This window comes from Ornithorhynchus anatinus, chromosome X1 (genome assembly GCF_004115215.2).
Source record: "Ornithorhynchus anatinus isolate Pmale09 chromosome X1, mOrnAna1.pri.v4, whole genome shotgun sequence".
Taxonomy (NCBI): domain Eukaryota; kingdom Metazoa; phylum Chordata; class Mammalia; order Monotremata; family Ornithorhynchidae; genus Ornithorhynchus; species Ornithorhynchus anatinus.
The window spans coordinates 62547765-62575549 of NC_041749.1; the positions used below are offsets into that span (position 1 = coordinate 62547765).

Consider the following 27785-nt stretch of genomic DNA (forward strand, 5'->3'; position numbering starts at 1 on the left):
CCATGCTGCTCCTCAAGGAGTTTATAATCTAATGTGGAGACAGAAAGATAAAGATAGTACTCGATAAAAATAATGGGAAAAACATGGTAAGAAAAAATGGTCAAGACAAAAATAAGTAAAAAATGAATGATTTAAATGAGTGGGCTAAATACATTTATATTTATTATTATATTTACATAGGTGCTACTGGTGGTTTCTACCCAGTCAGCCACAAACTCAAGGAGCAAACAAATAGAGAATGGGCCCAGGGGAGCTTCAGGGAGGAGCAGCTGGGAGTCAAGAGAGGAGTCAGCAGAGCTAGGCTCCTTTGGGTTGAGTCTTTCCTTTTTTTAAAAAAAAATTGGTTAAATGTTGTTAAGTGTTATGTGCCGAGAACTGTAGTAAGCACAGGGGTATGTATAAGATCATCAGGTTGGACACAGTCTTAATCTCCATTTTCCAGATGAGGGAACAGAGGCCCAGAGAAGTTATGTGATTTGCCCAAGGTCACACAGCAGGCAAGTGGAGGAGCCAGGATTAGAACCCAGGTCTTTCTGACTCCCAGGCCCGTGTTCTTTCCACTAAGCCACATTGCTTCCACCCACAGGTTTCTCTGGGCTGGTTGTCTCTTGCTTCAGTTTCCACTATCACCACTGTTTCACCTCTGCATGTGATTCAGTGGAGGCCTTAGCCTTATTTTGTTATTATTACCATCATTATTACTAATAAAAAATACCAAATGGAAACCAAAAGATTAGTATTTTCTCCTAGCCGGATTAGAATATTCCAGCCAGTGAAACAAGAAATTGGGGACAAGAATCCAACAAAAGGATGGGAGCTACTCAGTTTATTGGATCAGGTGCTACATGTAGGACTAACTGCCCCTGAAGGCAGTTTTCATTTGTGCACCTTGTCCAAACTGCTCCTGAGCTCTTGAGGAGAAAGCAAGCCTCAGGGAAAGAGAGACTATCTGGATTTAAAGGAGATAAATGGGGCATAGCTTCCTGCTGCCATCCCTGTGCCCTCTGCTTCCAAGGAGTGGGTCACTACAGGATAGACCAAAGCGCCAGACAATCATATATATTGAGCGCTTATTGTGTGCAGAGCACTGTACTAAGCACTTGGGAGAGTAAACAGTATAATAGACTCATTCACTGCTCACTATGAGCTTACAGTTGAGAGGGGGAGACAGACATTAATATAAATAAATAAATGAATTACAGAGATATACATAAGTGCCGTGGGGCTGGGAGGGGCGATGAATAAAGGGTGACGCAGAAGGGAGCTGAAGAAAAGGAAAAGGGCTTCATCAGGGAAGTCTTCTTCCTTCACATCCCACAGAGCACTATTCTCCCTATCTTTAAAGTCCTACTAAAACCCCATCTCCTCCAGGGAGCCTTCCCTGACTAATCTCTCAATTCCCTACCCTATTTCCCTCCTGACTACCCCATAAGCATCTAGGTACACATCCCAACCTATAGCACTTACATACATATCTTTACACTAACTTGTTTTCCCTACAAATTTATTTTAATGCCTGTCTCTCATGCTAGATTGTAACAAACTCTCTGAAGGGCAGGAATTGTGTCTATTTACTCTACTGAACTTTCAAGTGCTTAGTATACTGCTTCAGACAGAGTAAATGCTCAGTAAAATGCCACTGGTTGAGAATGCAATAGTAGGAAATTCAACTACCAATCAATCAATCCTATTTATCAAGCACTTATTGTGTGCAGAGCTGTGTATTAAGCACTTGAGAGGGTACAATGTAATAGAGTTGGTAGACATGTTCTAAACACAAAGACAATTTGAAAATATTTCATATGTTGGATGCAAAGACAGTGAATCTGTTGGCTAGAGACTGGAGAAGAGTCAACTGCTGTGGTACATTTAGACTATCCATGATATAGGGGAGTGAAGGAAGGAAGTCTTAGAGACCACATTTAGGTTTCTAGGCAGGAGTCTGAAGTCTAGGACCTCCACGGGAGCATCCAATTGAAGGGCTTGAAAGGCAAGCAGAGCTCCACTATCTCAATATGTTGTTAGTTAGTTAAGTGCTTGCCAAAGTGCCCATTAAGGAAAATTCTCCATGTCTGACACTGTGCACGACCATTTTTGCTGCTGATGTTCTGTGTTGTAACCAAGCAGATATACACTGTCGAAAGAACGTTCCTTCATTCTGCTGGCACATTCTATCCCAAACATTTAGTAATAATTCACATTCTAGGAGAATTCAGTGAATTCATTAAGTGGTCAATATGTACCAAACTCCATGCTAAGTACTGTGGTTAATGCAAGATAAATACATTAGACCCGATCCCTGTCCTACAAGGGACTCACAGTCTGCCTGGATAATGGTGCAAAGAGGAAGGATATAGATATATTAAGGGCTGGAGGACCATTAGGGACAAGTGGAACTTTTTCAAGAAGGATATTATTCTACCTGTACCAAAAAGGCTCAATGCTGCTGACACTAAAAATTAAAAAAACTAGGGGGAAGCCAGTGAGTGTAGTGTAAGCGCATAGTGGGCAGGGAACATTACTATGAACTCTTGTTATATTGTACTCTCCCAAGTGTTTAGTACTTGAATGAACCCAACCCCAGGAGGAAGGCCATGAGAGAGCTAAGGGGTGAGAGGGAACAGCAGTAAGAGGAGTCTAGAGAGAATCCAATGATATTTTTGAGGCAAAAGAGGAGGACAAATTACACTGCTTATGAAACAGAGAAATTGGCAGATGTGGAAATCAGCCAAAAATAAAGTCCAAATATATGAATGCTCCTTCATTAATCCTAATTGTCTAAAAAATAAAATGGGTGAATTGGAATGGTTGACAGCAGTGAGAAATTTAGGACCATTGCAAGCTAACCCACTCATTAGGCCTCATTCTTTGTCTCACTGCCAACCTCTTGCTCACATCTTTACTCCTGACAGCTTCCTTTCTCCCTTTCTCCTCTCCCTAAACACCTGGCAGACCACTACTCTTTGAGGACCTTCTGAAATAACATATCCTCCAGTAGACCTTCCCTGACTAATTTCTCATCTCCATCCACAATTTCCCCTCCATTGCTGTCACTTCAGCATTTTGCAGATCAGGGAACTAAGGCACAGAGAAGCTAAGTGACTTGCAGACAAGTGGCAGAACTGGGATTACAACCCAAGTCCTCTGATTCCCAGGCCCATGCTCTTTCCATTAGACCATGCTGCCTCCTCTGGCTTGATCATAATTTCTTCTTCTCTGTTCCTTTCCCAACTCTATTATATCGTTCATATGATTCAAGCAATTAATCAGTGGTATTTATTGAGAGCTTACAATATGCAGAGCACTGTACTAAGCTCTGGAAGCATAATATAATAGGATTAGCACTGACCAGAACTGTACACAGTAATCCAGGGAGCAAAATAAAATAGCATAATGTCTCTTTGGGGGATCCCCAGAATAAGAGGAGATTGAATTCCCTCCACAAACAAATACTGGATATATTGAAAAACCAAACTTGCACCTGTTCATTTTTATTACTAGGTTAGTGTACCCATGCAGAAAGAGGAGAGACCTTTGTATTTATTGAGCACTTACTGTGTGCAGAACACTGTACTAAGTGCTTAGGAAGGTACAGTATAACAGAGTTGGTAGACACATTCCCTCCCCACAACGAGCTTATGGGTGACTCATTAAGAAACCGAGACTGTAAACCAGAATTCACTCAGAGCCTCAAATTGGAATGAGGGGTTACTAGTAGTCAGAGCTGGTTTTAGGGGTGATCAAAAGAGGTGGTTGCCTGGGGCCACCAATTTGAGGAGTCTGACATTTCTTGGCTCATTCCCTCACCTCTGCAAGTAGATGAGTCCCTATGGGGTCTTCCTACTTCTCCCAGAACACCCAAGTGCGCAGCCGTTTGTCTAGTAGCTCCTTCCAACCTGCATTTTATAAGCACCCACAGCTCTAGGGTATGACAGATAGTGAGGGCGGTTGGGAAAGTGGAACTACTTTCTGCTGCAAGAGTCCCATTCTGCTGGGAGCCTGTGGAACCACAGACTCCCAGGATTGATGCTGGAAAGGGACAGTTTATGGGCCTGGGAGTTAGAAGGACCTGGGTTCTAATTGTGGTTCTGCCGCTTGTCTGCTGTCTGACCTTGGGCAAATCACTTAAATTTTCTGTGCCTCACCTCATTTGTAAAATGGGGATTAATACTGTGAGCCCCATGAGGGACATGGACTATGTCCAACCCGATTAGCTTGTATATAGCTTGTATCTTTAAAGCACTCAATCACCTTGCCCCCTCCTGCCTCACCTTCTACTACAACCCTGTCCGTACACTTCCCTCCTCTAATAACCTTCTCACTGTGCCTCGATCTTGTCTATTTCACCCCTGACTGCTTGCCCACATCCTGCTTCTGGCCTAGAATGCTCTTCCTCTTCAAATCCAACAGGCAATTAATCTCCTCCCGTTCAAAGCCTTACTGAAGGCACATCTCCTCCAAGAGGCCTTCCCTAAGCCCCTCCTTTCCTCTTTTCCTTCTCCCTCCTGCATCACCCTGACTTGCCCCCTTTCTTCATCCCGTCCCAGCCCCTCAGCAACTTTTGTACATATCTGTAATTTATTTGTATTAATGCCAATCTATCCCCCTCTAGACTGTAAGCTTGTTGTGGGCAGGGAATGTGTCTGTTTATTGTTGTACTCTCCCAAGTGCTTAGTACAGGGTTCTACACACAGTAAGTTTGCAATAAATATGATTAATAAATGAATCTACCTGAGTGCTTAGTACAGTGCCTGGGACACAGTAAGCTCTTAACAAATACCATTAACCCCTGCAAAAAACCCCCAAAACAAAAACCAGAAGTATTAAAGTGCCAGGTAGGTTTGTGCCTTAAACCTCGGCTCCTAATCCCTCTGGCCTGAGGCTCCCAAGTATCAACCTTCCTGGGCCACCAAACTACTTGCACCAACCCTTCCAGAACATAAACCATGAACACTAGCTTTGGTTTAGAAGTTCAGTAACAGGACTCCAGGTATAGCTTTGCCGATTTATTTCCTTTTCACCCCTGTCCTTTTATTTCAGAGAGGGTAGAAGCAGCAGCAGCTTTGCAGTCTCTCCAGCTGCTTCTGACCTCTTTCATAAGCAAGAAGGAAAACCAGGAATATTAGCTAGCAGACACAACCTTTTCCATCCTGGGGTCTTTTTTCACCTTCCTCTCAACCATCAGAAATTTAGGACGCTTTCAGTCCATTAGCAGTTGGCACTTGGTTGTTTCTCCTTACCTCAGACTCTGTCTCTCACTATCCTCTTCCTGGGAAAACTTTCTCCCCACTCCCAGGCAGCTTGCAAATCTCCAAACCCTACCAAAAATCCCTCTGTACAATAAATTACTTTTTCCTTTTCCAGCTCTCAGTGGGGAGAGGGGAGCCTTAAAGGGACAGCAGCCTACCAAAGTTATACGACTGTGCATGCAGTAAGGAGTTGGAGATTGGTGGGAAGTGAATTTTGAAGCATGGGAATAGTTTATTTGATCCAAAAATGTTCAGCCCGTACTGATAGTTGTGAAACAAATGTGCCCTTTTAACATCATTCAACCCAAAATCCAAGAATCACACCAGTAACATTCATGACCTCCTAGTACCCAAAAGGCAGAAACTGTGAGAAGCTCTACATATTTCCAAACAGGCTTTCTATTGTAGTTGCTGGATACTTTGTGACAGCACTCTGAAGGCAGCTCCAGAGGACAGAATAAGGCTACAGTGCTGCTTAGTGTGAACTTACAAAATGATATATTAGAAGCTTAACCCATGGGTCAAATAGCTCCTGTTCACACAAACACACATACACATGTATTTATATCACTGTCCTTCACTTTCGAAGATGATCCTGCTGATGGAAAGATCCTATACACTTGTGAAAATGTGACTGAAAAGACACACACACACATCCTCTCACACTATTTGCACGGGAAGGCTAGATCCTTGCTGCATTAATGAGTTTGTCTTGTACAGGATCTATCTGTTTTTGAGACTGCCTCTTGGCATCCTGATCTTTGAAAAGCCTTTGTTAAAGGAGAGCAACTCAGCTCCCGATTACTGCACACCAGGCTGGTCTGTCCACTGCATGCTCAGCTATCATATATATATATGTATATTTACAGCAAAACTTGAAAACATACTCTCCTGCTCCTTTGAGTATCGTTAACTATTTTCTCAAAGTTCAACAACTCTGTGGGCCTTTTCTTTACCTACCGCTGAAATGAGATGTGTGATTTCAGTCACTGATGAGCTATCAGATTACAATTTCCAGACCACAAAATACTCCACCTCTATTTGTTGATGATACTTTATTTTTGGATGTGCTAAAGCTTTGCAAAGGCAGGAGCTACATTTAACTCGCGGACAAAGTCAATCCTGTGCGCAGGGTTGGTAAACAGCTTTAGTATCCTCCAGGGTGAAAGGCACAATAAGAAATTCAAGTTGTTTGTTATTCCAGAAAGCTGCAATAGAAGCAATGTTGCAGCAATGAATTAGCACACATAAAATTTACAAGCCTCATAACTGTTCCCAAGATGTTTGCTAAATCTTAGTTTAAGGTACAGGATGGTCCAGTGACAGGCAATAAATCTGAGGCTGGCATTCTCTCAGAGGAACTATAAATTTTTTCATTTTTGGAGATCATTGCAGGTGTTCCATTAGTTGGCAGTGATAAATATATATATATATATACATATAAAAATTATCCAAGTATGTATTTTGTAAAAAAATCAATTGCTCTAGGATGATATATTTCTTACTAACATTCCATCTGACAAAAATACCACACACACACACACACACACACACACACACACACACACAGAGTTGGAATGATCTAGAAGACAAAAAGGCATTGCCTCATTGAGCCCGTTCATCTGGGGGCCCTTTCAAGAAGTTTTCCCACCTTTGTCAGAGTAAGTCACCGACACCCAGGGAGTTGAGAGGCAGGGTAGGAAGTGACCAACCTACCTAGCCAACCCAACTTGAGGTGGAAACAACAGTTCTGCAATGGAATTAAGGGCAGCTCTCAGAGCCACTGGACAAAACCCATAATTTCCAGGTTTCTGGCATTAGCTCTGAATATCTGTGGGATTTCAGGTCCCTCTTTGCTTCTACCATGGTTGTCTTGAAAAGTCCCATTTTTTAAAAACTCTCCATGTGACCTATACAATAGCTGAATGATAATGAAATACTAGTGGATCATTCCCAAAATAAAAATATTCTCTTTCTTTTAAATCAACAGTAAACTGACTGATGGGTTCATTACACCACCCATTTGACTGGGGAAATGTCAATCAGCTGTATTAGCCCAAGGAAACTGCTTTTACACGGAACCATTTTTTTCTCCAGCCTTAAGCTAAAGTCCAGTTCTTTAATAATGTTTCTTCCTCCAAATCTAAGTTAGTGGTTCACTACCAGAGTATAAATGCATCCTAAACTAAATGCATCCCCCAAGTTTTAGGTCAGTTAGTTACATAGAGTTCCAATGATGCAGTTGATTGAAAATGTGGTAGTTGGTCAACAATGCAGTTTAGATACACAAATCCAATATCGAAGAGATGCAAGTCACACACAAGGAAGTTTTAATAAGTGAAAAATGAAAGCCCCACCAATGATGTTCGTTGTCATTAGATGCACTTATGTACATATCCTTATACTCTCCCATTCCCCTATCAGTAATTTATTTTAATGTTGGTCTCCCCATCTAAACTGTTAGTTCCTTGTGAACAGGGAACATGTCTACCAACTCTACTGTATTCTTCTCTCCCATGCACCTCACACAATGGCATACAAGCAGTGCTCAATAAATACTATTGATTGATGCATCGTTAGTTTGACAGCATGAATGAGACAAGTCAATCACATTGTGTTTCGATTTTTGAGTTCATACTGATAGGTCAGGGGTGGCTAACTCTCAGGAATTGAAAAGTCTAAACCAATAACAGTTGTTCCAATCCTTCCGGCCCTTTGTGAAGACAGAATGACCATTGATAATGGTGGAGGGAAAATGTTGCTCCAGACATTGTCTAAAAATCATCAGACAGAAGAATTCTAGTTTAATCTGAAAGAAAAAGAGAAAAGCTAAATTCAAGTTTCTCATATTTGAACTGCAGGAGAAGGCTTCTGCAGTGGAAGCTAGGAACCCTTCCAAAGGGGCAGTTAACATGACCGTAGCCAAAACTCACACTGCTACTGTAAAAAAAAAAATCACTCAACCAAATGACCAGGTCCTAATTTATCTCCCCAGACCTCATCTCCCCACAACTCTGAAGTTACAGCAGTTAGACTTTCTTTGACCTGAGCCTAGATACTGAATCACATGAAAACGGTAGAGTACACACTGAATAGAGAGGGAAGGACAGAGAAATAAAGAGAAAGAGAATGACAGAGAGAAAGACAAAGAAAGAGAGGGAGAAAGAGAGGGGGAGAAAGGGAGAAAGTATGCAAGAGTGTGATGGAAGAGGATAGGGTTAGTAGGTATCTGCCTTGGTTGGTTCTCATTGATGGATAGAAAAAACACCCAAGGAGAAGGAGACAGCAGTTTTACAGTACAGAAAGAATAAACTGGAGCTCATACTGACCTTTCTTACTTACCAGGGAGACAGAGGTCAGTGGGTGTGTTTCCAGCAAGCCAGGTAAATAATGATTTATGACCTAATTATATATAGAAATCATTATGTGGCATTCAGAAGAATTTCTATCCACCATCTTCTTCTGTCTCACGAAAAGTTTCATTTTTCTCCTTCTTCTGCCATATCACAGGTTAAAAAACCTTAAAGGAACTTTATAAGGCCCTTTGGGGGGATATTTGGGATACTGTTCTGTTCCATAAATCAACTGGAAGGTTCCATAGCAAATGCATGAAGACATAGCAGTCATTTGGTATCATAGGTTACTCACCTTCAAAGAGAAGGAAAGAAGCACTAGGTCTAGTTATCTCGGGGCAGTGGGGGTGGGGGAGTGAGAGGGGTGTGTGTGTGGGGGTGAAGACTCCACCCATCAATTTCAGCCTGTGATCTTTGGCTGGAAATAAAGTGAGTCAATTACAAAGCACAGAAGCATTTGTCTATCTCTGTGGAAGGGGGATTTTCTACAACCTGGGGAATCCTTTGTGGTCCTTAACTCTGCTGCACGGATCATCTTTCTCAAAAAAACATTCAGTTCATATCACCCCACCCCTCAAAAACCCATCTACCTCCTTGTCCAACAAAACCACCTTATTATCAGCGTTAAAGTACTCAATCTGCTCTTCTCCTCCTACTTTTGCCTCTCTGATCTTCTAGTTCAACCCAACCCACACACTCGGCTCCACTAACCCTAAGCTACCTTCTTTACCTCTAACTTATTTATCCTGCCACCAAGCCCTTACCCACATTCTCCCTAAGACCTGGAACTCCCTCCCCTTTCATATCATAAAAGTTTCAAAAAGATACACATTTTCATAATTGGAGAAGTGAAACAAGTCCAAGTCACTTTGTAGCATAAACTGATGCACAGACCCAGCTCAGTAGTTCTTACCTTCCCTTAAAGCCAGTGTAGTATTTAAATAAAGAACTATGATATTTTCAATTTGGCTGCCAGCTGTATCAGTGATCCAAACTAGAAAATGCAGAGCAGAAACTCAGTGTACCTCAGTTGCAATTCTAGCTCTGCCATCAACTTCTTATGAGATCATAAGAAAATCAACTAATTTAATGCTAACATGCCACATGGGAACATTGTGAGGAAAAACTAATGAAAGCGATTGGGAAAACCCACAGATATATAAAGGGCCAGCTGTGGTTCATTATTATTATTTTTGCTCTTTTACTATTTTGTACTATGAGCAAGATTTTTGGTGCTCTTTCATCCTAGGGAATTACAATTCCAAGGAGGCATATTTCCAAAGGGGCAATATCTCTTTCAACATGAGCTAACTAATTGGTCTGGGCCATTTGAACCAGAAATATACTACCTATTGTTTTCTTGTTACACTCTGAGACAAGATGAGGAAGCTTTATATTCACATTGTGCGTGACTTTAACCACAATGCAGTAGTCTATTAATGGCCCTATTTAACAGATCTCTGAGTAACATAATATGATTATAAAACTGAACTTCATCTCTTACCTTTTAAAATATTGTTAAAATAAATTAGAGGACGCTATGAGCCCTTGAGGAAGGCCTCTAATTTGAGGCTCATATTTACATTTTGCTGTCATCCCAGGTGAAAGCAATCTACCATTTGGTGCACTTAACTCGGGAAAATACAGCCCTATATTCTTGGGCAGACTCAGTTCAAGCCTATGACTAGATTTAAACTATTTTAAATGAAAGCTTCTGGGTTTGATTCTATACTGTATATATTCTATATTTAATGACTGCCTTGGCCCATAGTCTGTGAGCTCCTTGTAGGCCGGAATAGTGTCTGCCAAATCTGTTGTATTATACTCTCCCAAGTGGTTTTTACAGTGCTCTGCATACAATAAGCACTCAATAAATACCATCAATTGATTGATTCCACATACATAACAGGGAACAACTAATCCACCAGAAGGATATCAGGAAAAGTCCAGTGGGTCAGTAACTTTGTGACCAGTGTGGGCTGTCTCTGGCTCCAAGCAGCTCTAGCTGTGAGCTTGAAGCAAGCATGGAGCACTCAGAGCCATTTAGAGGCAGGCAGTAGATGGAATTTAAGTAGTCTTTTAGTTCTGAAACTCTACTTCTCTTCCTTTCCCTTCATTCTCTTATTGAGTATTCCCATGAGAGTTTTAGAGTCAATCCAGATCGGCATTTATATGCAATTATAGAGTACTTTATTAACACAAATATAGGTCACTGCTGGGCTACTGGAAATTTAAGATTATTTACAAAGCAAAAACAAATGGTTGGGAGTCTAAATCACCACTGCATTCGATTTTAGGTTCTATTACCATGAAAAAGTTAGAGTAATAATTTGGGGAGGGGGGTTTAATGGGCTGTCTCCTTCAGTCTGTGGGCAGGGAAATGTCTACCAAATCTGTTATATTGTACTCTCCCAAACGCTTAGTACAGTGTTCTCCGCACAATAAGTGCTCAGTAAATACCATTGATTCATTCATTCATTCAATCGCATTTATTGAGCTCTTACTGTGTGCAGAGCCCTGTACTAAGTGCTTGGGAGAGTACAATATAACAATAAACAGACACATTCCCTGCTGACAATGAGCTTACAGTCTAGAGGGGTGAAGACAGATGTCAATACAAGTAAATAAAAATACAGATATGTACATAAGTGTTGTGGAGCTGAGGAGGGGAAGAGCAAAGGGAACAAGTCAGGGTGATGCAGAAGGGAGTGGGAGATGAGGAAAAGTGGGGCTTAGTCTGGGATGGCCTCTTGGAGGAGATGTGCCTTCAATAAGGCTTTGAAGGCGGGGAGAGTAATTGTCTAGCGGATTTGAGGAAGGAGGGCATTCCAGGCCAAAGACAGGACGTGGGCCAGGGGTCAGTGGTGAAACAGGCAAGATCGAGGCACAGTGAGAAAGTTAGCACTATTCATTCATTCATTCAATAGTATTTATTGAGCGCTTACTATGGGCAGAGCACTGTACTAAGAGCTTGGAATGTACAATTCGGCAACAGAGAGAGACAATCCCTGTCCAATGACGGGCTCACAGTCTAAACGGGGGAGACAGACAGCAAAGCAAAACAAATCAAAACAAGGCAATATCATCAAGACAAATAGAATCATGGAGATATACACCCCATTAACAAAATAAATAGGGTAATAAATACTATATACAAATAAGCACAGTGCTGAGGGGAGGGGAAGGGGGAAGAGCAGAGGGTAGGGGAGAAGGGGAGGGGAGAAGGAGCAGAGGGAAAGGGGGGCTCAGTCTGGGAAGGTGAGCTCTCAGTAGGGCTTTGAAGTGTGGAAGAGAGTTAGTTTGGCGGATGTGAGGAGGGAGGGCATTCGAGGACAGCAGTGGACGTGGACCAGGGGTCGACGGCGGGACAGGCGCAAACGGGGGACTGTGAGGAGGTGAGCAGCAGAGGAGTGGAGTGTACGGGGTGGGCAGTAGAAAGAGAGAAGGGAGGTGAGGTAGGAGGGGGCAAGGTGATGGAGAGCTTTGAAGCCAAGAGTGAGGAGTTTTTGTTTTGTGCGAAGGTTGATAGGCAACCACTGGAGGTTTTTGAGGAGGGGAGTGACATGTCCTGAACGTTTTCGTAGGAAAATGATCCAGGCAGCAGAGTGAAGTATGGACTGGAGTGGGGAGAGACAGGAGGCTGGGAGGTCAGCTAGGAGGTTGATACAGTAATCCAGGAAGGATAGGATGGGTGATTGTATTAACATGGTAGCAGTTTGGATGGAGAGGAAAGGGCAGATTTTAGTGATGCTGTGAATGTGGGAATGATAGGATTTAGTGATGGTTTGAATATGTGGGTTGAATGACAAATAGTCAAGGATAATGCCAAGGTTACGGGCTTGTGAGACAGGAAGGATGGTGGTGCCATCTACATTGATGGGAAAGTCAGGGGGAGGACAGGGTTTGGGTGGGAAGAAAAGGAGCTCTGTTTTGAACATGTTAAGCTTGAGGTGACAGGGGGACATCCAAATAGAGATGTCTTGAAGGCAGAAGGAGATGTGTGACTGGAGAGAGGGAGATACATCATGGCTGGAGTTGTAGATTTGGTTATCATCCTCATAGAGGTGGTAGTTGAAGCCATGGAAGCAAATAAGTTCTTCAAGGGAGTGAGTGTAAGTGGAGAATAGAAGAAGACCCAGAACTGAACCTCTAGGAACCCCCACAGTTAAGGAGTGGGAGGCAGAGGAGGAGCCTATAAAGGAAATTGAGAATGAATGATCAGAGAGTTAAGAGGAGAACGAGGACAGGACAGAGTCAGTGAAGCCTAGTTTGGATAATGTTTCCAGGAGAAGGGGATGTTCCACAGTGTCGAAGGCAGCTGAGAGATCGAGGAGGATTAGGATGGAGTAGAGGCCATTGGATTTGGCAAGAAGGATTGATTGATTGATTAATGGATTATCTTTCCCATCTCTAATATTCACTTTTGTTATAAAGAATCTGGCTCACTGGTAAGGGAAGGGAAGTGAGAAGGGGTAAGAAGTAACAGGAAACAACTGCAGAGTGAAAATAGTTCTGCCATAACGTGTTTTCACTAAGCATTTTGACTAGAACTCTGTGAGAGAACTAAGAAATGTTCAACAACAACGCAAGCCTATTTGGCTACAACATGTCATGGTGTCAGCAGAATGCACACGCATTGGATAGAATGAATGAGCACTACAGTACAGGTTTTCCTTAATGTGGGGTTTTGCAAGAATGTCCAATTATAGGAGATCTGAGTCACTCCTGTTAAAGGTAATAATACTTATTTTAAAGATTTGAAAGTTATATGGGAAGAAACTTTATGTTATTGATAATTATATACAAATTATACTAATAAATTCAAATGATCCTATATTTCACACATACTCACAGCCCTTTAAAAAATCCTGAGGGAGATCAATATTTAAAATGATTGCACATCCCTTGGTTCTGTAACCCTTCTCAGTGCCTGAGGTTCCAAGACTGACTATTTCTCAGTCCTCCAGACTTCAGTCTACATTTACCCTTAGGAAGTGAGCTATGGAACCAGTCCCAGATTTAGTTCCTGCTCTTAGGGCTCCTTTCCTAGGTATTACTATGCCAGATCATCCTTTGCTGCATTGATAGGGTTGGAGAAAGCAGGGTTTCATTATTGCAGCTCTCCAATGCTATCTTAGGTGTACCTAGGACTTAAAAGCATAGAAACATTGTTGACCTGTCAATGTTCATAACCCAGAAAAGTTGAAGACAGAAAGCACTCTTCCTTATTCTAGTGACAGTTTTGTGACTAGTGTCTTGAAGACACAAAGAACTCATATTTAATGCTCCTCAGATGAAAGTCTTAAAGGAAGATCAAAGTCAAAATGTATGCTCTCCAGGTCAGGATATAGAACTAAGTAGTTATCAAACTCCATTTCATAGTTACTATATATTCAATTGTGTTTCTCGTATTTTAACATCCAGGCTCAGCTTCAGGTTTCAGCTCTGTAGGCAAGGCTTGTTTTTTGGTTTTGTTGTTGTCGTTGATATGGGAAAATTTCAGAAGGAAAGAAGCCTAAAATATTTGGTTTAAAAAATTTATCTGAGTCACATATTTACTTGTAAGCTCCCTCTTAATAGTCTAAGGAAGATCACTCTCCCCACTTTCAAAACCTTCCTGAAGGCCCACCTACTCCAAGAGGCCTTCTCTGACTAAGCCCTCATTTCTTCTTCTCCCACTCCCTTGTGAGTCATCCGTGCATTTGGATTTGCACCTTTATTCACCCCTCCCTCAGCCCCACAACATTTATGATTATATCTCTCTAGACTGTAAGCTCATTGCGGGCAGGGAATGTCACTGTTTATTGATGTATTGTACTTTCCCAAGCACTGAGTACCGCGCTCTGCACACAGTAAATGCTCAATAAATACGATTAAATGAATATCCATAATTTATATATTTATGTTCATGTCTGTCTCCTCCTCTAGACTGCAAGCTTGTTGTGGACAGGGAATGTGTCTACAAACTGTGTTATAATCATCCACTAAGCACTCAAATACCATTGATTGATAGAATCTGTTTTGGGAAGTGGATTATTTTTTCCCCCTAGTTAGAACATCTACATGAAAGGGTCACATTTTGCTGAGGTGTTTAGAAGTTGCTGCTACTGTTCAAACACCATCTAAACACCATTATTAGTCATTGTTGTAAGGAACCTGTATACTTCTACTGCATCTCACAGACAAGATCTTCCTAAATATTTGAAATTAATCCAGAGGTGATTTAAAAATATGTCATCCATAGGCCAGAGTTACAAATCTTAACATCTCCATTGTGTGTCCTTTCTTTCCACCACCAAAAGCCACGTCCTTGTAAGTAAATCTATCATTGAATCAATCTTCTTGGTGACTATGATGGAGAGTCCTTATCCTACTCTGGTAAAACATTAAATTATCCAAAGTACTAATGGCAAATGCGACACTCGGAGAAGTTAAATTAGTGGCATCAAATCATTCATGAGGAACTGGCAGATTTGTATCTAGAATTCTAACCACCAGACTAAATTTCCTCCCTAAAAAGGTCACATACTTAGAAATTCAGCTTCACATCTCACTCTTGACATTTAGTTGGAAACCCATTAAATGATGAAATAGAGACGGCAGACCATGACTAGCTAAAAAGAGTGGATAGACACATAAGGAACTTGTTTGGTAGATTGGTGAATGACAGAAAAGGTTTCAACAGGAAAGATTTGGGAAACAATGTTGTACCATCCCCAGGGTAAGACTAAAAGACATATGCTTCAGAGAAGCTTGTAAGCAATTAAAATGTAAAGGGAGATTTATAATGTGGGGGTTTTGTTCAGGAAGAGCCTTGTGTTATGGGAAAATTGTATTAGAGTAACTCTTGATTCAGTGGGAATTAATGAGTTAGGCTTTGAAGATGCAGCCATAACTGATGATTTTTGCTCCAAATAACTATAGCATTGTAGGTACACCACCAAGCTTTACATAATTGGTACTCATTTTTATTATATTAAATGCTGTAAAATTGCAAAACACAAAGAATTCTCTGGAATAGTGTACTAAGGCTGAGGCAGTGGTTAGGAAATATGGCAGCATCATGCTTGGACTGGGCACACACACAGTCATTTCTTCCTACACTGATCTTGTGCTAAATTGTGAATCATGTTGTACCAGACTAGGCTATTACTTTGGGAAGACCGCCTTGCTAATTCTTCCACTGTATTATATCCAAATTGCATAAACACATGTTATTATAGAACTGGGAGTATTTGTAATTTAGGCCAAGCACCTAGTAGAGTACTCTGGACATAGTAGGTGTTAAATAAAATCTGATGATGATAATGATGAGAATATCTTTAGGAGAATTCACTATTACAATTGGCTTGATTGAGAGTCTCCTAGAATTGATAATCTTTACTTAGGAAGATGTCACTTTCTCCATAAGTAGGCACTTTCTACTCATAGGCTTTTCAGTGAATCATTTCTTCTCACTTTACACTTATTTTACACTCTGATCAATTAGCTGATAGTATTTATTGAGTACCTACTGTGTGCAGGCCACTGTACTCTGCACTTGAGAGAGTACAATAGTGGCAGAAGACATAATCTCTGCCCTCAAGGCATTTATAATCTAACAAGGGAGATAGACCCAGAATAAGGGAGAAAGAAAAGAATGGCAAGATGGATATGTGGGAAAACAAGTACATAAGAAGTGCAACCAGTGGCTGTGGGTGCATAAATCCTGAAGTGCGAATGTACAGAAAGGATATGGACTGGGGAGAAGAAAAATTAGTCAGGGAAGACCTCAAAGTAGGTAGAATTCCAGAAGGGCTTTGAAGATGGGGAGACCTGCAGTCTTGTGGATTTGAAGTTGGAGGGAATTTTGGGGAGGAAGGAGGGTGTGAGCAAGGGGTCAGAGGCAGGAGACTTGAGAATCAGACACAGTGAGAAGGTGTGCTTGGGAGGAATGAAGAACTTCTGCTTGGGTATAGTTCGAGACAAAAAAGTTCATAAAGAGGAAGGAGAAAGATGATGGAGTGCCTTAAAGGTAATGGAGAGGAATGACTATGTGATCTAGAGAGGAATGGATAACCATTGAAGGTTTTTGAGAAATGGGTAGATGTGTACAGAATGACCTTTTAGAAAAAGGATCTGGACAGTGTAGTAGGGTATTGACTGAAGCGAGAAGGGCTGGAGACAGGGAAACTTGTGAGGAGGCTACTACTAGACTGTAAGCACCTCCTCTAGATTGTAAGGTCCTTGAGTCTACCAGCTGTTGTTCTGTACTCTCCCAAGCACTTAGTATAGTGTGTCAGTAGGTCAGTAGGTGCTGAAGAGAAGCAGTGTGGCTTAGTGGAAAGAGCATGGGCCTGGGAGTCAGAGGACCTGGGTTCTAATCCTGCTCAGTCAATTGCTCTGCCAATTGCTTGTTTCTCTGTGCCTCAGTTTCCTCAACTATAAAATGGGGATTCAATACCTATTGTCCCTCTTACTTAAGATTGTGAGCCCTCATGCAGGACAGGGACTGTGTCCAACCTAATTAACTTGTACCTACCCCAGTGTTTAGAACAGGGTTTGACACATAGTAAGCATTTAACAAGTACCATAAAACAAATAAATACTACTCATTGATAATGATTAGTCTAGTGCATGAGTGCCTGTACCAGATTTGGATGAAGATAAAGGGGCATCTCTTGGAAATGTCGAGAAGGAAAAGAAAAGATTATATTTAGCCATAGATTGAATGTGAGAGTTGAAAAAGAGCTAGGAGTTTAGGTTGCAGGCTTTGGAGAAAGAGAGGATGGTAGTGTTGTCAGCTGTGATGGGAAAGTTAGATGGAGGACAAGATTTGGAAGGGAAGATGAGTTCCATTTTAGACCTATTGACCTTGGGTGTCAGTGGGACATCCTTGTAGAGATGAACTGGAGGCAAAAGGAAATGAAATATTGCACAGGGGGTTAGAGGTCAGATTAACAAGATAGATTGGGAGTTAGCTGCATAACGATAAACTCTCCAAGGAAGTGAGTGTTAAGAGATGAGTAGGAACCTTTAGGGTCACTCATAATTAGAGGGTGAGAGGCAGAAGAGGAGCCAGTGAAAGAGACTGGAAATGAGCAGCCAGAGAGGTAGGAGGAGAACCAGGAGAGAAGTATCTTAGTAAATTAAAGATTGGCTAGCATTTCCAGGATAGGTGAGTGACCTACAGGGTAAAATGAAGCTGAAAAGTCAAGGCAAATTAGGAAAGAATGGAGCCTAGTACATTTGGCAAGGATAACATTGGTGACCTTGGAGAGTGATACCCCAGTGGAATGAAGGGGGTGGGAACCAGATTGTAGTGGGTCAAAAGGGGGTTTGGAGGAGAGGGAGTATAGATAGTGGGTGTAAACAACCTGTGTGAGGAGTTTGGACAGGAACTGAAGCAAGGATATAGGGCAATAGCTGGAGGAGTACAGTGGGATCCAGAGAGCGCACTTTTGGTATGGGGAAACGAGCATTTTTGAAAGGAGGAAAGAGGAAACCATGAGAGAATGAGCAGTTCAAAGTGGCTAAAAGGAAGAACAGTGAGAGGAAGTGTTTTCAGGTTTGAGAAGCAGCATGGCCCAGTGGAAAGAGCATGGGCCTGGGAGTTAGAGGACTGGGTTCTAATTCCGGCTTCACTACTTGTCTATTGCGTGACCTTGGGCAAGTCACAACTTCTCTGTTCCTCAGTTACCTCATCTGTAAAATGGGGATTAAAACTGGATCAGCAACCATGCTGATCCAAGCACTTATCCTATCCTGCCTTGACTACTATATTTGCCTCCCAGTGGACTGCTCTGCCTCCTATCTCTCCCCACTCCAGTCCATACTTAACTCTGTGGCACAGATCATTTTTCTTAAAAAAGTTATTATTATATAAATGTCCATGTCTCCCTTTAGACTGTGTTTGTTGGGGGCAGGGAATATGTCTGCCAAATCTGATGGTGTTGAGGATGATGATGACGGTGGAGAGGAGCCCCATGTGGAACATGGATGGTGTCCAACTTGATTAACTTAAATCTAACTCAGCCATTCATTCATTCATTCAATTGTATTTACTGATAGCTTTCTATGTTCAGGGCACTGTACTAAGTGCTTGGAATGTACAATTCGGCAACAGATAGAGACAGTCCCTGCCCAACAACAGGCTCACAGTCTAAACGGGGGAGGCAAACAACAAAACAAAACATAAAACAAAACAAGTAGTCTGATGTAAATATCATCAAGATAAATAGAATCATAGATATATACACATCATTAATAAAATAGAGTAATAAATAATATGTACAAATATGCACAATGCTGTGGGGAGGGGAAGGGGGAAGAGCAGAGGGTGGGGGGGAAGAGGGGGGAGGAAGAGCAGAGGGAAAGGGAGGGCTCAGTCTGGGAAGGTCTCCTGGAGGAGGTGAGCTCTCAGTAGGGCTTTGAAGAGGGGAAGAGAGTTAGTTTGGCGGATGTGAGGAGGGAGGGCATTCCAGGAGAGCGGTAGGACGTGGGCCAGGGGTCGACAGCGGGACAGGCACGAACGAGGGACCGTGAGGAGGTGAGCAGCAGAGGAGCGGCATGTACTGGGTGGGCTGTAGAAAGAGAGAAGGGAGGTGAGGTAGGAGGGGGCAAGGTGATGGAGAGCTCTGAAGCCAAGAGTGAGGAGTTTTTGTTTCATGCGAAGGTTGATAGGCAACCACTGGAGGTTTTTGAGGAGGGGAGTGACATGCCCAGAGCATTTCTATAGGAAGATGATCTGGGCAGCGGAATGAAGAATAGATTGGAGTGGGGAGAGGCAGGAGGATGGGAGATCAGAGAGGAGGCTGACACAATAATCCAGCCGGGATATTATGAGAGCTTGTACTGACACTGTAGCAGTTTGGATGGAGAGGAAAGGGTGGATCTTGGTGATATTGTGAAGGTGAGACTGGCAGGTTTTGGTGATGGATTGGATGGGTGGGGTGAATGAGATAGCAGAGTCAAGGATGACACTAAGGTTGTGGGCCAGTGAGACGGGAAGGATGGTAGTGCCGTCCACAGTGACAGGAATCAGGGAGAGGACAGGGTTTGGGAAGGAAGATAAGGATCTCAGCACTTAGTACAGTACTGGGCATATATTAAGTGCTTTACAAATACCATAAAAAAATGGGATGGAATGGGGTTAGAGGCACATATCAAAGGGGTAGATTTATAAAGCTGATCAAAGATGTCTTTGGAGATGCCTAGGAAGGATAAAAGAGGAGACATATGGGTACTGGAGAGTTGGGGGGATGAGAAGACTTTGAGGAGCTCACACCTGACACTTTCAATGTAATTAACAAAATAGTTGATGAGGTGGTCATCAGGAGAAAGAAGGTGATAGAGAAACTGGGGGCTTAGGAGTCAGTTAAAGATCTGGAATAAACAAGGGGGGAAATGGGCATGGGAGTTGATGAGGGAGAAGTAATGTTGCTCGGCAAAAGAAAGGGGAGAGTTGTAGCAAGTGAGGGAGAATTTGAAGTGGCAGCTGTTGGTGTAGTGTCTGGGTTTTCATCAATAGTGCTCTGCGGCATGAGCATCGGAGTGGAGGTAACTGATTGCAGGGGTGACACAGAGCTGGACACTGGCAGGGTTAGAACAGTGAAGGGACAAGTGGGCAAAGGAGTTGCGACTAATGGAGAGGGCTGATGGTGTGTTCATTCATGTCAGTTCCACCAGCTCTATGACACCAGCATCCTCCCTGTCCCAGAAGACTGCATCAGCAGTGTGTGCTCTAAGCTCCTCCTCTAGGGAAGCAGCGTGGCTCACTGGAAAGAGCACAGGCTTTGGAGTCAGAGGTCATGGGTTCGAACCCCGGCTCTACCACTTGTCAGCTGTGTGACTTTGGGCAAGTCACTTAACTTCTCGGGGCCTCAGTTACCTCATCTGTAAAATGGGGATTAAGACTGTGAGCCCCACGTGGGACAACCTGATTCCCCTGTGTCTACCCCAGCGCTTAGAACAGTGCTCGGCACACAGTAAGCGCTTAACAAACACCAACATTATTATTATTATTATTATTAGACTGTACTCTCCTTGTGGGCAGGAATCATGTCTTGCAACTCTGTTGTGCTGTACTCTCAAGTACTTAGTATAGTGCTCTACACACAGTAAACACTCAAATACCATTCTTTGAATTTCATCCTTGACTCTTTGCTATTGTCCATCCTCATTCACGAGACTGCAAAATACCACATGTTATTACTACACAACATTTCCCTTATCCACCTATTTCTCTCCACCCAGATTGCTACTACCTTAGTCCAAGATCTCATCACATACAGCATGGCTATTGTAATAAATTCCTCACCGTTCTCCCTGCCTCCAGCCTTTCCCCCCTCTAATCTATCACTCATCTCACAGATCCAAAATTCTTAAATCTCCCCAATGACTTCCCATTTTCCTCTGCACAAAAACTCCTCATGATTGGCTTCAAGTCTTTCTACCAACTTTCCGCATCTTACATGCCATCTCTCTTTCCCTGCTACCCTCCAGATCATTCTCTTGATTCCTTCCAAGCTAACCTTCTAAATTATCTTACTCTCTATTTCTCTGCCTTCATCCCTCACCCACACTGTTCCACCACCCTGGCACTCCCTCTCCCTACTAATCGGACACACCACAGCTCTCCCCACATTCAAGGACTTCCTAAAACCACATCTCTTCTAACAAGCCTTTCCCAATTAACTCCCCAAATCAAAGTCACATCCACCCATCAGCCACCTCTAACATGGACAGATTTATTTATACTCTGCCACAGCATTTATATGTTTGGTTGGTTGAAGTCTTCCCCCAGGAAAGTGAAAGCTCCTTGGGGGCAGGGAATATGTCTCATGCTTCTATTGTACTTTTCCAAGTGCTTAGTGCTGTACACTGCACTCAGTGAAGGCTCAATAAATACCTTTATTACTACCACTAGTATTCACTGTCTCCATCTTTTCCACTCTTCCTTTTATTTTTGAAAGAACACCTAAATTTCTATTTTCTAAAATGCTGTACTGAGCACATCACTCCCCTCCTCAAAAATTTCTAATGGTTCTCTATTGCTTCTGATAAAACCAAAACTTTTCACCATCTCTTTCGAGAGTCTTCATCAGTTGCCCCCTTCTTACCTCTCTGTTCGTTGCTTCACCTATGTCCCAACTCATAAGCCTCACTCTTCCCAAATAAATCTTCTAACTTTTCATCACTTTCTCACCTTGGATACACTATTTACATATTTCTCCCTGCCTGGGACGCCCTGCTCTTTTTAACTTTACCAAACCACATTTCTCCTTTTCTTGAACACCTTCCCAAAAGTCATCTCCTACAGGAGACATCCCAATTAATTCCCACCTTAGCCTTCTTCCCCTTAGCCCCACAGCACTCAATCTGATTCAGTCTGCTATTGATTTATATATCCACATATATTTATTACTCGTATCTACCCTCGTACTATTTTACTTACGGTATACTCACCAGCTTGTCTTCCCCATTAGACTGTGAGCCCAAGGGTAGGGATTGCATCCTATATTTCTGAATGTCTCCCAAGTGCTCCAGTGCTCTGAGTATAACAGGATAAATAAATGATGACAGTGAAGATGATTCTTAGTCACATCAGGCTGTTTTCCAGGGTGCACTCATTCTCTGCCCAGACTTGGTCATGCAGGCACTCTGCCTGCTATGATTACTCACCTTCACCACAGCTCCTGCTTCCCACCATTGCTCTCAGTTCCAAACTGAAGGGCTTGGAGGATGGGTATCTTCATTTGCCATCAGTGAAAAGGAAAAAAGCACTGAGATTTGAGGTAAAACCACAGAGCATCCCTCCACATCTTTAAAAGCTTATTTCATTTGGTTAACAAGAAGTGTGGGCAGGAGTGATGGATAGAACAAGGGAGAAGATGCTGATGGAGCAATAAGAGGGGAAGGGAGAGGTAGTATTTGGGTTAATTGGAGAGGAAAAGCAATTAGGGTCCATTTTAGAATTAGTGCCAGAAGAATTGCAGTCTGGGTGCTTTATATGTACAAAATGTACAGCATATTTTCTCATTTTTTAAAGACTTTCCCATTTTCTTTATAACTTTACCAATAAGACCACTAGGGAATGAGACAGTTAATAGTCTCTAACTATTTTAACTTGGAGTATTTCCAAGTAGAAATGGCTCACAAGGACCTCATGGGACCCCATTGCTGCTATTGTATTTCTGGACAACAGGGGAGTAGCAGCTGTTTAGAGGTGCTTGTGACTCCCAGGGAGAAGGGATTGGATTTACTTGCTAACAACCTTCAATATCACTCCACCAGCTGTTTCTTTCTTACCTTTCTGCTCTCTTCACTCACTACAGTCCAGCTCATACTCTTCCCTCCTCTCAAACTATCTTAGCTATACACAGATCAATCAATGGTACTTCATAAGCATTTACTAGTAAGCACTTGGGAGAGTACAATACAACAGAATTAGCAGACATGTTCCCTGCCCATAACGAGTTTACAGTCTAGAGCACTACTCTCCTTTCTCTGACCAATTATAAACAACTTTCCTCCATTTCTGGAACTCCCTCCCACCTCAAATCCACCAAAGCACATTCCTTCTCACTTTCAATTCCTTTCTTAAAAAGTCACCTCTTCCAGGAAGCATTCCTTGACTAATTATGGCATCTCATCATCCATGATTAGCACTCATGTGTATAATCTACAATCTCAGGCTTAGCGGTTAGAGCCTGGGCCTGAGAGACAGAAGGACCTGGGTTCTAATCTGGCTCTACCACACCTGCTCTGTGACATTGGGCAAGTCACATAGCTTCTCTGGGCTCAGTTACCTCATCTGTAAAGTGGGGATTAAAAGTGTGAACCCCATGTGTGAAGGGATCTGTGTCCAATCTTCCCCCTCCTATCTCACTTTGCTACTCTCCTACTGCAACCCAGCCCACATACTTAGCTCATCTAAAGATAGAGAAGCAGGGTGGCTTAGTGGAAAGAGCCGGGCTTGGGAGTCAGAGGTTGTGGGTTCTAATCCTGGATCTGCCACTTGTCGGCTGTGTGACCTTGGGCAAATCACTTACTTTCTCTGTGCCTCAGTTCCCTCATCTGTAAAAATGGGGGTTGAAAAAAATGTGAGCCCCACGTGGAACAATCTGATTACCCTGTGTCTACCCCAGCACTTAGAACAGTGCTCTGCACATAGTAAGCACTTTATAAATACCATAATTATTATTATTAAACTTCTCACTGTGCCTCAATCTCATTTAGCTCATTGCTGACTCTTCACCCACATCCTGTCTTTGGCATGAAACGGCCTCCCTCCTTAAATCTGACAGACAATTACTCTCCCCCTCTTCAAAGCCTTATTGAAGACACATCTCCAAGAGGCCTTCCCTGACTAAGCCCTTCTTTCCTCTTCTCCCACTCCCTTCTGTGTCGCCCTGACTTGCTCCCTTTATTCATCCCCCCTCCCAGCCCCTCAGCATTTATATAAATGCCTGTAATTTTTTATATAAATGTCTGCCTCCCCCTCTAGACTTTAAGCTCGTAGTGGGCAGGGAATGTGTCTGCTTATTGTTGTACTGTACTCTCCCAAACACTTAGTACAGTGCTCTGCACACAATAAGTGTTCAATGAATACAATTGAATGAATAACTTGTATCTCCCCAGCACTTAGAACAGTGCTTGGTACATAGTAAGCATTTAACAAGTGCTATTATTATTATTTACTATATTATTATATAGTCACACCTATCTCTAGCTAAATTTCAGTTAGTGGCATCAGCTTCAGATACAAATGACAATTCTCTCTCTCGCTCTCTCTCTATATCGTATACACACACATCACTCCAAGATCACCCTAAAAATCGCCAGATTATTTAAAAAAAATCCTATATTGAAGATCAGGTGAGACCATTCCTAACACTAGATCTGTTTCCCAGATTATTTTAAGAAGTCTGGGATAATTATCATTTGGAATACTGTTTATTCCAAAGCATTCTCTGTACTACAAAAGTTCCTCTCTTTTGCTCTCTTCATAATCAATAAAAACAACAGTGATCATTTACTAAGCAATGTTGCAGATTTTAAAAAAAGAAAATTATGTCAGATACAGTCCCTGTTCCACACAGGGCTCCCTAAGAGCAAAGAGAAAGCATAGCTCTTATCCCTATTTTACAGATAAGGAAACTGAGCCTTAAATAGGTAAAGTGACTCGACAAAGGTCACAGCAGGTTTGGCGCAGAAGTGGGATAGACCCTCCCTTTTCCTGACCCCCAGGACCATGCTCTTAGGGACAAAGAGAGTACAATATTATAGGACTATACTCTGGGCAGGACTGATTCAAGATATTTTAGTGACCTTGACAAAAGAAAGGGCAGAAAGTTGAGCCAAGGAGAGACACAGAAGTCAGAATGAGAAAAGAGAGACCCCTCTAGTGGAACAGTACAATGGACCTATTTTGTAAATGTAGTAGAGCCAGACACCTGTAGTAAAGAAAAACCATAAGTAGAGACTCATTTTCATGTTGGAAGTTTGAGCATTAAGGAGCAGCACTGTCAGGACTGGTTTTATTTGGTCCTTATCAAAGAGCAACTCCTGATCACTGGAATCCTAGCTCTCCAATAGCTGTTTCCACCTTACCTTTCACCCTCATCACCCACTACAACTGAGCTCATTATTCTTCACTCCTCCCAAGCTAAGGTCCTCACTGTATCTAGCTCTCATCTGTTCCCTTCTCTGTGTCCCATTATTTATGTTCTTCCCCCTGCCTAGAACTTCCTTCTCCTTCAAATATGCCAGACCATAGCCCACCCCACTCTCAAAGATGTGCTGAAAGGTTACTTCCTCCAGGAAGCATTCCCCATCTAATCCCTACTTCCCCTGGTCATTTCAACCTGTTACCACCCTTAGCATTTATGCATATATTAGTTTATTCCATTTGTTTGTATTTTTCTTTCCTTTTTTGGCTTATTTTTGCTACCAGGTTTATCATGTGCCCCTGTTCCCCCTATATGTATACAATTGTGTTATGATGTTTTCCCTTTTAAATAATTAGGTCTTCAAGGTTAGGGATGTTTTCACTTTTTTTAATATCATATGCTCCCAAATATATGCTGTGGGCTCTGCACACAAGTGCTCAATAAATACAAATGACTGAATGGGACGCCCCACTGTCCTCTTCCCCATCTATTTTACAGGAAGCATCTTACCAGTTCTGGGAGTATTTCCCAAGATTCATTAAAAGTATGCTCCCTAAGAATTCAGAGAGGTCCAAAGGAGACATCTGCACCTCAAAAATATTCAAAATAAAAGATGGAAGCACCACACAAAAGAAATGATGGGGTGATTTCTAGCCAAAAAAATGAGGTTTTTTTTTCATCCACTAAAGTTGCCCCCTAAGAAGGGGTAGCTCTTTAAGGAACTGTTCATTAAGACAAGGAAAGCACATGACACTCACATGGACCCCAGATGGGCTCAAGCTGTCACCAAGGCAAACTGTGCCTCTTGAGAGAAAGATAGAACAACATGCTAACCCTGACCAGCTTCCCTAGCTATTCTGGACGACACCCTGATCTAGGATAATCTCACCAGAAGAGGTGAAAAGGGAGAAGTTTCTTTCCAACTGCTGGGAAAATCTGCTGGATAAACTAATTTCCCTGTGCCCATACTCTCTGTCAGCTCGGGGTTGGCCTCTGATTCAGAGTCCAAAGGAGACAGAGCTGGCAACGTGACTGACAGCAGGGCTGGCCACTAGCCTAGTGCAGTAAAGCAGCTTAGGACAGAGAGAGTACAGTATGTGTCCAGAAGGATAAGCAAATCCAAGCCCACCCACCCAGACATCTTCAGATTAAACCAAAATCCAGATTAATTTTGCTTTTTTTAAAAAATAGGGGCAAGATTTTAACCCTTCAGAAAATTGCTGGATTGAGGTATCTGTGGGAGAAGGGAATAAACCAAGGAAAAGGAGGTCGCTTGTGTTTCCTATGGAATGACTTTAGGACCCAGAGGAAGGAAGGCAAACTGGAATCTCGCTCTTAGAAGAAGAACGGGAAGGGGGGGGGGGGGGGAGGAGAGAGAGAGAAGGAGAGTGGTGGCAAAACGCATGCGCGTGCGTTTACTATAGCCGACCAAGGAGCTGTAGAACGGAATAGAATGAAATGTAACAAAACAAGCCGAGTCTTTGTATCTACTTAAAGGGACCGCTGCTACTTCCCTCCTTCCAACCTTTTAATGTTGGACAATCATTTTCTATTGATTGGAAAGTCAGATTGGAAAGTCGTAGGAAGGGAAGGCAATTTTTCTGTTACCTCGAGGCAGCCCAGGAGCAAGAGCGAGCCCAGGAGTCAGAGAGGAAGGTACAGCATTTAAAGTAAGAAAGAAAAAAAAAAGCCAGCCCCGAGTGGACTCTCGTCATTGGGGCAACCCAACCAGCGGTGTAACGTGGATCCAAAAGGACTGGAATGCAAACAAAGATCGCAGCCGGGAGTGGAAGGAGCGAAAAAGAGCTAAGAAAGTTTTTTTTTTTTATGATGGCTTGAGTGTGGTTACGTTTGGGAGGAGAGCCTGAAAAGTTTCTTTCTTCTAACTCTTAATTTGCGGGGAGCTTTGGGGAAACGCTTATGTGAGCCAACCGACGACGTGGGCTGCTGCTGCCGGGGGCCACCTGTTTCGCGTTCCTTTTAACTTTTGCGGGACAGATCACGATGTCGAAAGTGATCCAGAAGAAGAATCACTGGACGACCAAGGTGCATCAGTGCACCGTGAGCCGGGGGTCCAAGGGCGAGTTGTGCCTGACGGTCCTGGGGGGAGCGGAATATGGAGAGTTCCCCTACGTGGGAGCAGTGGAGCAGGGGCAGACGGGGCTTTCCAACTGCGATGGGCAACTGAGCGAAGGAGAACTCCTGCTGGAAGTGCAAGGGATCCGGGTGTCGGGCTTACCTCGCTATGACGTGCTGGGAGTTATCAACAGCTGCAAGGAGTCTGTCACCTTGAAAGCCGTAAGACAAGGTAAAGGCAGGCGCGTCCACAGTCCCTCCCCCAACACTTACTCCTGGCTTTTCAAAGGGAAACTGAGACGCTAATGGGGGGGGGAGGGGGGGTGTCCCTGAGCGCTCTCTCCCTTGCTGATCCCCCCCTCTCTCCAGGTAACGTTACCCCGCAGGGAGGTATTGTGAACTCGAGGAGGGAGTTGCATCCTGCTCAGGAAAAATAAGTTTTCACCTGTTCTGGG

The 27785-nt window shown here is 42.8% G+C and overlaps 1 protein-coding gene and 1 long non-coding RNA gene across 29 annotated transcripts in view; one reads left to right on the forward strand and one right to left on the reverse strand.

The window, feature by feature from the left end:
* Positions 1-8225: 8225 nt before the first annotated feature.
* On the reverse strand, positions 8226-27541 carry LOC120638060. Its single transcript, XR_005659523.1, has 4 exons — positions 27494-27541; positions 22265-22332; positions 22049-22133; positions 8226-8651 (listed from the first exon to the last, which is right to left on the reverse strand). It is a non-coding gene; the product is annotated as an uncharacterized LOC120638060 (long non-coding RNA).
* MAGI1 (membrane associated guanylate kinase, WW and PDZ domain containing 1) overlaps positions 26647-27785 on the forward strand; it is a 613606-nt gene continuing 612467 nt past the window's right edge. For all 28 annotated transcript variants that reach the window (XM_029050061.2, XM_029050064.2, XM_029050063.2 and 25 more), the window contains exon 1: positions 26647-27562. In XM_029050061.2, the coding sequence (XP_028905894.1) occupies positions 27259-27562 (304 nt within the window). In that variant the 5' untranslated portion in view covers positions 26647-27258. The remainder of the gene's footprint in view (positions 27563-27785) is intronic.